Source organism: Halyomorpha halys, unplaced genomic scaffold (genome assembly GCF_000696795.3).
Source record: "Halyomorpha halys isolate HHAL.00 unplaced genomic scaffold, Hhal_1.1 Scaffold404.1, whole genome shotgun sequence".
In the NCBI taxonomy this organism is placed as follows: Eukaryota; Metazoa; Arthropoda; class Insecta; order Hemiptera; family Pentatomidae; genus Halyomorpha; species Halyomorpha halys.
In genome coordinates this window covers 256,533-270,085 of record NW_027114257.1, presented here as the reverse complement: position 1 = coordinate 270,085, position 13,553 = coordinate 256,533, and the positions used below count along the sequence as shown (strand labels likewise).

At 30.0% G+C, this 13,553-nt stretch overlaps 1 protein-coding gene across 1 annotated transcript in view; it reads right to left on the bottom strand.

Moving 5' to 3' along the window:
• The window catches only part of LOC106682322 (neprilysin-1), a gene marked incomplete in the record, with an annotated part of 187,431 nt that overhangs the window by 6,277 nt on the left and 167,601 nt on the right, over window positions 1-13,553 (bottom strand). Inside the window, 7 exon segments of the mRNA XM_067051469.1 lie at window positions 1,755-1,951; window positions 2,114-2,233; window positions 2,332-2,494; window positions 4,018-4,200; window positions 6,552-6,768; window positions 6,854-7,065; window positions 7,496-7,678. Coding sequence (XP_066907570.1) covers window positions 1,755-1,951; window positions 2,114-2,233; window positions 2,332-2,494; window positions 4,018-4,200; window positions 6,552-6,768; window positions 6,854-7,065; window positions 7,496-7,678 — 1,275 coding nt within the window.

Below are 13,553 nucleotides of genomic sequence, written 5' to 3'. Positions count from 1 at the left end.
AGTCCGCCGGTGTTCCCCAAGGTAGTATCTTAGGTCCCATTCTTTATACGGTTTATACAGCTGACATCCCAACCCACCCTAACACAGTGCTAACAACATACACTGACGACACATGTATACTTTCTGTAAACAACGACCCAATTGATTTTCTGAATTTATTTTAATATTATTGTGTAGTAATCTATTTTTATATTTGTAGAAGCATTTTCTGAACAAATAAAGACTAAATAAGAGTATCCTGATCCATTTTATACTAGTCACTTACAATCTGTGCCTCTCATTGGCCTTGCAATCCTTGTAGAGTACTCTACCAAGTACTTGTCCTTCCATCACTCCGAAATGCTTGAGGCCATCCAAAAAATACAAGAAGATATTGACAGCATTAACGCATGGGCGTCTAACAATGATTTGAAGCTGAATGCCAAAAAAACGAAGGCCATTCATATTGGTTCCAAGCGCCTCCTTCATACCCTCCCTTACTGTCCTCTACCATTCCTTAACAACTAACCGATTCACCTCTATCCTACAATAAAAAACCTTGGTGTCACTTTTGATCAACACCTCTCCTGGAATAACCACAGTTCCCAAATCACACGCAAATCCATAACTGTACTCAAACAATTCCTAAAATTCCGTAATTCCATTCCTCAGAACACTCGTCAGCTCCTAGTATCCTCACTCATCTTCCTCCACTTCGAATACAGATCCTTGGTGTATGGAGGGCTAACACCTATTCCTTCATTTATTGAATAACCAAACCTCCACATCTTTGTAATCAAATAAATAGGCATGTATTGATTAACATTATAAACAGTAGTAAAGCCAATATACCAATGCAATTTCATTCTACTATCTGAAACTTGTAAACGCTTGCCAGATAAAAATCTCACTATATGAACCATGTATTTATTCTTAGGGGACATATGTCCCAGAATAAAATTATTTTTTCATTTCATTACCAAGTAAATTCTTCCGGTTCGTCATGGCAAAGGAGATAAAAACCTAATAAACTACTAATGGACAAGGTAACTACCTCTATTTTGGCACTTAAATAGTGTTGTTATTTCTCAATATCTCCTTAAGATCTCTTTTCATTCCTTATCACCTGTAAGCATTAAATATCCCTCGGCCATATATCTCCTTTAGCAAGGATTTAAAGCGGATTCCTTTAGAGCATGTTTTTATCCACTTAGCTATTAGCAAGGATTTAAAGCAAATTCTTTTAAAGCGTGTTTTAATCCACTTAACTATAGTCAAATGTTCTGGAAAATATGTGGTGGTGGAATAACATTTTTATTTTTTGAAGAAGTCAATCTCAAGAGCTTTGAATTATTTCTAACTGCTTACCATGTTTTCAGGCCTCTTTCTTATTTGAATGCAACTAATGAACTATATTGCACCAATCGAGTGTTTAGAAACAATCTTATTTAATCCTTCATATGAGGTGTTAGTTTTTGGCAAATATTGAATGGATTTAAATTTCTTATTTACATTCCTTGATAAAAGTTTATATGAAATGCCCATTATTTTTTCATATAACCCATTAATTTCTTCTTAAATTCCAAGTTTTTATGACTAGGTATAAAGTAATACATATAATCTCAAGCTGAGAGGATGTTTTGAGTAATTCTTCAAGATGTTTATGTATTTATTATTTTTGTGATTATTTTACCCTAATCCCAATGCTAGAGATAAAAGATAAAATTTATGGTAGTAAAAATGAACTCTCTAATTTTTAATTGACATTAACTCACCCTGTAAGACTGTTTTAGGCCACCGTTGTCAGCAATATTTTCACCTTGCGTCATTCTTCCATTCACAAATTGATCAACTTGTTCTAATTTGTATCGGTTGTACTGATCTATAAAGCATTGCGCTCTGTCACGAAACTCACGAATTGTAGCATTGTTCCACCACTGCATCATATTTCCATCTTTGTCAAACTGTCTGCCTAGAAATATGATAAAACAGCACTTGTTAAAAAAAAATTGCGATGATAATTGAACTTTAGTTCAAGGTAAAAGAGGATGCAAAACTTATTTATTTTTTTTTTTTGTTTTAATATAATTTCTAATTAGAAGCATACAACACATGAACTTATATATAGTGATACCTTTATCATCAAATCCATGAGTTATTTCATGTCCAATGACTACTCCTATACCACCATAGTTCAAAGATTTAGGAAAATGTTGACTGTAAAACAGAGGTTGAAGTATACCAGCTGGGAATACTAAAAATAAAAGAAAAAAAAATACTTTTTTTAAAATATTCTGAACCAGAATAAACAAGAATTTAAAAAACAAAATAAAATAAGAACTATGTCCCTACCAATATCGTTTTTATTTGGATTGTAAAAAGCATTCACAATTGCTGGTTCAGTGGACCATTTGTCTTTATTCACAGGTTGACCTAGTTGTTGGAGGTTGTGCAGGGCATCATAGTGGAAAATATTGAATACGTTTTCAAGGAACTGGTCTTCTGTTATGTTAAGCTATGACAGAAAAGTATTTAAGAAGAATTATTGCAAAAAATAAATTAATTATAATAAGGTAGTTGCTGTAGTGGCTGGACTCTACACAAATCTTATATTTAGTTATTTTAAGATTACAAAACAATCTACATTTTACCATTGCAGCCATAATTCATACTACAAACAAAACCATTTTTATTCTTATTGGTATAGTACCATTTTTATACTTATTGACCATTTTTTTATATATATTGGCATATTACTTCCTATATCGATACCATAATGCAGATTAGCCTAATAGTTAGCATATCTTATTACTAATTTAAACTAAACTGTGAGGATTATTTGTTTAAGATTTTTATTTTTAAGCTAAATAGTTGAGAAAATTTGGAAAAACTCCTTCCTTTGAACTGAGGAGGAATCTGCTAACATTTAAGTTTTAATAATCCTTTGAATATTCTATGATATGATCACTCCCAAGTTTGTTCAATTTCAATCCCAATATAGATTTTTGTCTAATTATTCTTCCTTCAACTATTGTATGCAGGATAAAAATTTCTCAAATTTTTATTAAGATAAAAGTTTTCCATTTTTTTGACCTTTTAATCTTTTTTAACTTTGTGAAAATTGTCAAGAAGGTATGACTGAAACTATGATTAATAAAGCATCTCTATAAAATGGGACTGATAGAGTCCCCTATCTGCAGGTTCTGCAGAAAGGAGGAATAGACTGCTTACCACATCATGTGCAAATGTGATAAAGTGGCAAGAACACGATTCCTCATCTTTGGTAAGGATCGTATCTTGGATCCCAAACTTTGTGAAACTGTGGATCCTTACACAGTGTCCAGATTTGCAAAGGCAATTGGCCTGTTTTGAGCAGAGGAGGGACGGCGTACAATAGGCCCTCTGAAGCCGAAGTGCTTCTTGGGGGGTTTAAAAAAAAAAAAAAAAAAAAAAGAAATGACTGAACTATGATTAATAAAGTATGTTTTACATTATAGGCAACTTTCCCTATTTTTTAATGTTCTTACTTTTTTAATTGAAAATTAAATAATAAAAGGAAAAAGAAATTTGGATAAATTAATCATTCCGAAATTAATGAATAAGAAATAGTTAAAAAATTGTTTTTGGCTGAAGTTCTCCGTTCAGAACCTTTATAGCTCTAGAATAGGAATATCAAGATTTATTCCTCTGGGCCGCCCTGATATAAATATTGACTTGATCAGATGAGAAACTAATCCATGATCATCAGAACAAATCTTCTGGCACCCTCGTCCTTAACTGCTCAGCCACCAGGTCTCAAATTTTTAAATATTAAATCAAATAATTTTTCCTTTGCATTTGTTTCTTTAGATGGAGACAATATTTGTGATTTAACTTGATTAATTTATAACTTAATGATTAATTTATAACTCAACTCGATGTACTTTTCTCAATCTTCTGTAAATATTTTGAGTTCTTTACAAAATTAAAGGATTTTAAGTGTTTGTGAGCATCTTATCAAGAATGAAGGAATACTAATAAATTAAAATACTGACTAACCATGACATATTCTTTGTTCAGTTCTTCTGGATCAGTCAAAAGCTCAGGATAACCAATTCTTTCATTCATTGCATTTGCTTTTTCTTTTGCTACTGCTCTTGTTTCATGATCCATCCAGTGGTTTTCTTCCAATAACTCATTGAAAGCTTCTCTAATTGTGTGTATCATTTCAAGAGCTGTTTCCTAAAAAAACAAACAAATTTTCTAATATTTTATAAAATTTTTTCTTTTAAATAATTAATCTTCATTTTTAAGCAGTTAAGTTGGTTAACTGTTGAATAACTTAAATTAATCATATACAGAGTGAGTGGCTGTATTAGGATATTGGTGCGGTCCAATCTCCGTCACAAATACAGACTGATACAAAATTTGAAATATGATGCTGCTGTTGGAATACGATTTTGAATCAAACAAAATAATAATGGTAATAGTAACAAATCATTTTTTCTGATCTTAAAATAATTTTTAAAACAGGTGACAGAGCTCTAGTTTTCAGAGATCTGAATTCTAAACACAAGGAATAGAACTGGCTCAACAATAAAAATGGAAAAATATTTTTGTCTTTCCTAATCAAGTATAATTTTAAATTAAATAGCCTCAACAAACCACACAGTGTCCACACAACTAAGTGATTTTTTGTAAGGAAAAAAAACATTAATGCAATAAATCTATCTCCAAAATTAATTTTTAAATAGGCAAATTGGTCGGTATTTAGAGGCATAATTGATGAAAAATTAGATATTAAAATTATAATTAAAACTCCTAATGATATTTAAGAAAATATTAAATGATCAAACACAGTTATCAAAAGTGACATGTCCATATCTATACCTCAAATCACCACTAAACACTAATTGGAAGAAATACTGTCCAACCTCAAAATCCTCTTGTCAATTAAAAATAGATAAGGAAATTATCTATATATGTATATAATAATTAATAAAAAACAACTATAAAAAAACTTATCACAAATAAAAAAGATGAACTCATTTGAAATAAATGTAGTAATATTGAAGACCTAAATGATACTGAATATATCTGCAACATTATTTTGATACAGATAACAATCAATCCAAATTTCTACAAAACGGCCCGTATGCAAAAAATTTTTAATAACTTAAATGCCAATACTAAACAAAACTAAGAACAAGAATACAAAATTCATTTGTATCGTTACTGGGTGAAATTGGTTACATGAAGAATTCAACAATATAATGTAATTTTTTTCTTACTTTATTTAATTCACAACCGTAAAGAATTTTTTATTAGCAGCGAATGTAATGTAAAATAATTTCATTAAAGTTGAAATTTGAAAATCAATTTAGAAGTTCTCTTCTCCAGCTTCTGCATAAACATTGTATTTTATTAGGTAAGTCTCATATTTATAGTCCTTGAATTATAGAACTTATGTACACAGTAAACTGTGAATTAATACTTAATGATGAATTACTAAACTAAATAATAAATTAATACTTTATTGTACATATGGATCATTTAATTTCATTTTATTGATTTGGGAAGGAGCAGTGCTGATAAGTCACTGTACTTTTGACTGAATTGTTTCAGTTTCATTAGTTTGTTTTTTTTGTATATTCATATACAAAGGTATGCGCTATGAGTCCAAATCAGTTGAATGGTAAATATTAATCTTTAGTTCAGTCCTGGTTAGTCGCTTGTCTAACAGCAATACAAAGTATTTTACTGTTTCTGTTAGATGTAAACTTATAAAAATTATTTCTTTAAAAAAAATCAGCTCATAGGGAGAATATTCTTAATAATTTGAAAATTTATTCCAAGCTTCTTCTATTTCTTAAAATAATTAAAATTCTTAAATTTCTTCTAACATAAAGAAGAATACTAAATTCATTTTTCCTACAGCTGGATGTTATAGCTTTACATGAATAATTTAAAATGAAAAACATTGTAAATTATAAATGTAAAATTAGAAAAAAAAAATTATGTTTAGATCATAGAGAAATTTTGAGTAATAATTGTTTTGAAATGGATATAATATAGTAATATTTCCTCAAAACTTCTTACTTGATAAAATTAAATTTTATTACATCATAGTATACATTATTTATAATTATCTTTTCTTCATTGATCTGACAAAGCTAAATACTATATCATATTAAACTCACAAAAGGTCTATGAGAGACGAGGATAGTAAAGATTTAACGTAATAATAATAAACATTATAGCTCACATAACAAAAATATGTTAAAACTGAAAAATTCAATATTCTAGAAAAAACATCTTAGAAAAACTTCTTTTAAATTTCAATAGAAATTTTATAGTTTTTTTTAAGTTGATTGACTCAAATTATGCATTTTTGAGTTTTTTTACTTTTCTTGTGGGTGAGTATTGTGTAAACTGCAAAATTCATTTAAAAAGGTCAGGAAATTATAGAAAAACAGCATTAAAATATAGAAAAATAATTAATCAGTAATAATATTTTAGGCTAATTCTTAGTCATAACAATAGTGAAATAGATATAAGTAAAAATATAAACTATCTCATTTATATATACGTACCTTACTATTCTGATTAAAATTTCTTTTGATATATAATGCTCCTACTGCCATGCCCATTTTTTTATTAGTCCAGTCAACACATTGACTCCATCTATTTCTTTCTGATTGAATGCCTTGGAGAATTCTGCGGAATTCAGTATGTTTAGCTTGATATTCATCTATCATATGTGGAGAAACTGTCATTACCAATCTCCATAGAACGTAGTTATAAATAACCCTGAAAGCAGTAAATTTTATTTCTCAAATTAAACCTTTAGAATAATATAAAACTTTTTTTATGTATTATCATAACATTTAATTACTTTATATCACTTTCTGATATTATTTTCCCCATCTGGACAAAGTAAGGCATCGCATAAGCCACAACAGTTTCAGTTTCTTCAACAGGAGTGCTGAGGAACGTGTTCAGGTATTGCAGCCAATCAATTTCTGGTACAAGACTTTTCAAATGTTTTATTGTCATTTTCCTGTAAATGGAACTTGTATCATGACGATCAGCTTGTGGAAGGGATGCCTAATAAATTAGATTTGTAATTAGTTAGATTATATTAGAGCTGAATCACTAATATTTAAAAATAAAAAGAAGTTCTTGTTAAAGTTCCATACTGTTATTGATTTAGAGTTTTAGTGAAATTGATATTGATACTTCTCCCTAAATAGAAAATTAAAAACTTTTAAAGTAATCTTAACCTTAATGTTCATAAACATCTCAATAAAAGTCATTAATAAATTTATTTTCATTAATGAAAATTAATGGTAATAATATATTTAATCGTAAACAACATATAGTGTTTATTGTATGAACTTGTTTAAACATGGCTAACATTATTCAAACTATAAGTGGATTTAAATCTAAATTCTGGAAACTAAATCAAGAACAATGTATAGCTGTGAGGTATTAATATATACATATGTTTGTTTAAATGATCTTAAATATTCATTACGTTTGCTAATTTTTTCTCAAATTGTATAACTTCCATCAGTTCCACAGCTGCTGTGGCTGGATCTGCTCCTAATAATATTGCGATTTCTGTCATATATTTGTGATAAGCTGCCAGATAATCTGCTTCAGAACTTGGTTTTAAGTAATAGTCTCGAGACGGAAGACCCAAGTTCATTTGATCAAGCTAAACAGATTTATATATTTTCAATGATTAATACTAAAAACAAAGAATATTTCATTAAAATGTTAGTTTAGTAATACTAAATATAATATAATGTTGTTAGAATAAAATACAAAATATTAATAATTATATCATCACTATTTGATGATGCATAATAATATAGCCAAAATAGCTGCAGAAAGTTAAAAAAAAATGAGGGAATGAAAATGTTTCCAGATACATTTAAAAAAAATTATTAAAAAATACTGATACAAAAGTTTATATGGATCATATGATTATGAAATGATTAATTGACAGCTAGCTATCGTGGTATGTCAGTTGTAAATTAAAAATATTAAACAGCCAGAATCAGTGATAAGACCCTCGGAACATTGCAACATCATAACTACAATGGCAGAAAAAAAAGCAGCAGGAGCTAGGAGTGTTTTATCAGTTACATAAATTAAAGTTATCACAATGAATAAATACTAAAGGTCTTTAGAGTAAAGAGGACTTTGTTTTGTCTTACTAGAAATCAAAAATCAATTTTTAAAACAAATGTGGTGTCAGATATTGTTGTTTGGAGTCCAAATGACTGGAGCCCAAAATTATATTAACAATTACTACATTAAACCTGTTAAATATGAAAACAGCCAATTGAATGGCTCAATCCTGCTTTTAGAAGATATTAATACTAAATAATTTAGAGTAATATGTCAACTATTTTAATTAACAAAAAACAGCTTAAACTTCCTTGAGATCTAGCTGTGTAAATGATTGTATTCAACATTTATTTGTACTTATCAAATGATTCGTTTTTGGGATTCACATTCCTGTAAATTATTAATTACAGCAGAAGTTTAAATTATGGGCCTGGTAGTCAATGGTGGCCAATTTTGAAATCCTTTCTAAATTTTTTCTTCTTCACAACCCGGGCATATGTTATGTATCGATGTATGAACAATTATTGATATTGTTATGTCTTGTTATACCTGTGCCGGTATGATACCTGTCAACAAAGGGCACTTTGCTGGTGGTTAATGGGTACAGGTGGAAAGGACCCTTCCCAGCAAATCCATTAACAGAGGTATCGCCTGCTGGCTTTGTCGGTAGGCAGATCAATTATAGTTTGTAACAAAAACCTGTACCAAAGACTTGGAGCTCCTTTTAATGTATTCTTCTAGGGCATGGCTAATAATAGCCCATGAGGAAATAAGATTCCCAAAAGGCAATGGCCCTTTTTGGAACAAGTGGGGGCAGATGTAAAACAGGTTAGAGGAACACAGAAGACAGAAGTAAGAAGATGAGCTAGAGAAGAGCATGTACTTCGAGGAGACGAAGTCCTAAGATAGACCTATCGGATCTGGAACGCCATCCCATAGAGCTTACACGACACCAGCGGCAAAGACGTCACTACACATGTTGTATTAAAGATGTCAGGATGAGTGCATATGCATAAATGGAGAAATTTCTCAAATTAGGTGAGAGAGCTACTATCTATGACAATCTGAAATAAATAGGGTGGATTTCTAGTTCTCCCAAAAAAATTAATTTGTGATAAATTCCCATTTATTCACTTGCCCCAAACATACACTTGTATATATTGTTTATACACTTGTGGTTACACACTACAACACTTTTAAAGATTGTAAAAATAAAGTATAGTTTTTGCTCTATATCTAATGTATAATTCAGTCATGATGGATTAAGGGAAATTCTTTACTAAAATAACTAATCATCAAAATCTTGTTAGCTTGGTTTGACAAGATTCTAACTTGACTAAAAACAAAACTTTAAAGTTACAATTTATTATTAAAGGTTATCTCTAGATAGATTTTTGTAACACTATTTATGTTTGTTGAAGATACTGAGGTGATTTCCTTTACAGGTAGAAACAACGTAATTGTGGAGAAAAGCTGAGGTGACTTGATTCTTTTACATTCATTTAATTTTTCATCAGTGGAACCATCTTTCAAGATTAAATGTATTATTCTAAGGTAGTGGTGGTTCCTAGATAGTTAGAATGCAGGTACTCTCAAACATAATTATGATGGGGGAAAATTTTGCAAATACATACTATCCAAAATATTTATAGTCATGAATTCAAAAATATGGCATAAAATATTTATCGCTAGTAAAGAAACCTTTAGTTTTTTCACAATACAACTTCTGTTCAATCAGAGTAAAGCAAAACCAGCAATATCAAGAAGGTATTAAAAAGGCTAATTGTAAATACTTTTTATTAGCGAAATATAGAGTAATTTATTTCTTTTAAAGAAGATTATTAATAAATGAACATAAACAAATGAGGAACGAATTAGAAATTGATTTAACTTTTTAAGTTAAATTGGTTGTAATAAGTTTGTTGCAGATTTGGCCCAAAATAGAAATAATTCCTTTCATTTCAAAATCCTTACCCACCCAACCCCATTAGTTCTTAATCTTTCACCCCTAACAATCCCTGATAATCCTCTGAGACGTCTGAAAAGAAGATGGCCACAAGATCTTCTAATTTATAGCAATAATTGAAGTATTGGACCATTCCTAATTAACTTCACCCAGGGAGCGAGAAGCAGCAATATTATAGTACAATTTGTGCTATGATATAGAGAGGGAATAATAGAAGGCTGCCCTTTCAACTTGCAGCCCACACCTCAATCCACTTCTGATATCTGTTCAGGAAGTTCACTGCTGAAGTAGTGCGGATAGCATCTGTCAGAATGAAGGGGTTCCGCATCTTTTTATGATTAATCTTCTATATTTTATTCTTTTATAAAGTTCGGGTGATCATCCGCCCATATCCAGATACACAATAACTGCCACTGTTATAAAATGTAGATGCAATAGATTTATTTTCAGCCGAAGAACTGAAAGGAAATAGATCAGTTCTATATTATTCAGTTTGGCAAAGTAGGCAACAGTTTACAGGCCACGCGCTTTTTAAGAGTCTCGCGGCCTGTGATGAGAGTTGAATTAATTTTAATTATCTTGACTAATATTTTAGATTTATTTTAAAAAGGAGAAAAAAAAGAGTTTATAAAGTACTTATTTTTTTAATAAAAAAAAAAAATAAACCAATTACCCTGACAGATGTAAAAAAAACATCCTGACGCTACTTCGCTTAACATTTCTCGAAAACGTTTTTGTATAATTTCAGAACGTACTCATAATTAACTTCACCCACGCTCATTATTCACGTGAGTGGGACTAATTGACATTTGTTCAGTATTAACAGCTAAAATTTGTTGTTGGTATAACATTTAATTAAATTTATCTACATGCAGTATTCGATTTATTGTTATTAAATCGGTATTGGACTGAACAGTGTGCCAGACTATATAAAAAATCTGATACTAAATTTATACTATACTTCATTGTACCTTTTTTTATTTTTTTTTTATGCAATAAAGATTATTGAATTGAAACTGGGAGTGGGGCCCCGAGATTTTATTGCTTAAGGGCCTTTAAATAGCTGAATCTGAAATGTACTTACTCTTTTTCCAAAAAAGATTAGATCTGTAAATGGCTGGCTTTATGCAAGTAATAACTACCGGACTTGATAACAGCCAATGGCTTGATAATATCGCGCGTCAAGATTATATGAATCGATAAGATAAAATCGTTTTCAGTAAATCGAACCTAATCAATCTAGTAGGCACCTCCACTAACTCCACTCTGAAAATGAAATTGGTCCTTTTGTGAAACTTGGTAAAAAGATTTTCTTTAACATGACAATGAAAAATAAATAGAGTCCATAAACATTTCTATGGTAAAAGAACATTCTTTAGGGGAAGGAAGAAAGCAATTATAGGTTTTTTAATGAAATGTTACTTCGGTACCAATGGCGCATTTTTTGAGTATTTTTACTTGAATCTAATGTTAATTAATAATAATAACTGAATAATCAATCTTTAAAAAAATTGCAAATTTTACTGTAAACGAAAATTTACACATTGCTACGATACTACAGTATACTGGCGTGGAGTTGTAGATTTGTAGTTTTCACCAGTGGCCAGGGAGAAGAAAGAGAAGAGATCAAAAGATCATGGTAATGCTGCAATCGACATAATCTTCGGAAAGGTGATCCCACAGCGACTTCCTTACTTTAATTTCATTTATGAAACGTTTCTTATCATCTACTCCCCCCCTCCCGTATGTATAAGGACGCGTTCTGTATTAATTTCAATTGTTGTTTTCTTGACTACGCCTGAAACTTACACTTCTATGAGTTTCATACTAAGTTTAATCTTAAATCGCGTGGAAGCTTCAAATTAAGTTTATTCACTGCTTTGTTCACATAGAATTATCATACCCAAAGCCAGATTAAAATGTATACAAGCTTGGTAATAGGATTAAAAAGTGCAATCCCTTATTATAAACTTTTAGATATTTTTGCTTCACATTTATGTACATACAAATTTTTTTTCATGGTTAAATTATTAAAAATCATCTTTGCCTCAAGTTCAACAAGAGATTCAATGACTTTTTTTCTGTGTCGGATGGCATTGATTAATTCCATATGGCGAAAAATTAATAATCTTTATTCTATGAAATCTCTGTAGGGTAGTTTGCCCAATATCTTTGTTACTTCTATTATGTATTAAGTTAAATATATCTGATTTATTCATATACTATACCACAACTATTTTTGTTCATAATATTTATGGATGCAACATGTTTTGCATAGTCTGTTACTTTTAATACACTTTTATAAACAATATTTTGATTTGTATTTAAATCTGCTAAAATATGCTGGACATTCAAAGGTAATATGTTAAAGAGTGCCGTTACCGTTGTGCAAGTAGTTATTGCAAATTTCATGATTCGTCATAAGACTGATATAATTTTTTATGAATTATATTTTTCCTTTTGTGAGAACCACTGTTTTCGAATGAAATATATTTCCATAAAACTGCTCGATGGGGTTCTTCCGATATTATTTTTGCCAGTTTTCTATTTGATCTAATTTAATCATTTTATAATAATCGGTGTAAGGCAACTTAGTGTATACCGGCTCAGCTGTTGTAAGTCAATTCAACAACTTCATCTTGCAAATTATTGTCAATATTTTCAACTAGAGCAAAAAGTGAATTTATGAATTTTGGCCTATTCACATTTTCAATATCTCAAAGCATAACTTAAAAATCTTCACTTATGATTTGGAGGTGTTTTTTATATAATTCCAATTCTCCGCCAGTTATATTCAACTATTGCAAATTTGAGGAAAATATTGAAATTTTTTACGTCATAATAAAAATTTTAACTTGTCCAATTTAAATTGAAAGCTTAAAATAATTGAATTTTCTTGATGAAGTTAATTACAATCCAAATAAAAATATTTTACCCTGGGTTGCCTGTAAACTTTTGATTGAACTGTATTCGTATTCATGGCCCACTTAAAACTTCATAGATCCCGTAACTATATTACATTGTTCCTGAGGTCAATGTTGACCACTTTGATAATGGGCCCTTCTATAAAGCTACCTACCAGAAAAGTTGGTATGATTCGATTATATCCCCGTCATGTCAATTAATATGCAGCCATTGTCATCTATGTACTCTTATAATTCGATAAAAGCGAGGATGTATATGACACGTAACCTAATCATTTATATCGCTATTGAATCTTAAGTGGCTTTAATCAATGCTTTCAACTGAGATAGAACCAGGTATCACAAAGTAATATTTTCTGACGACGATCGAAGTGGACACCGGGCGTTCACATAGATTCCAATCTTCCATAAAAGACCAGCTCGGGCGAAAGCCAAGGGTACAAAAAGAAAATCACGATTAAGAGATGTGGAAGACATTACATAAGTTAAAAACTATCATGAATTATGCAATTTAAATTTTTGGTCTATTTTTTTATTTTTAATAATAATACTTTTATTTATTAATA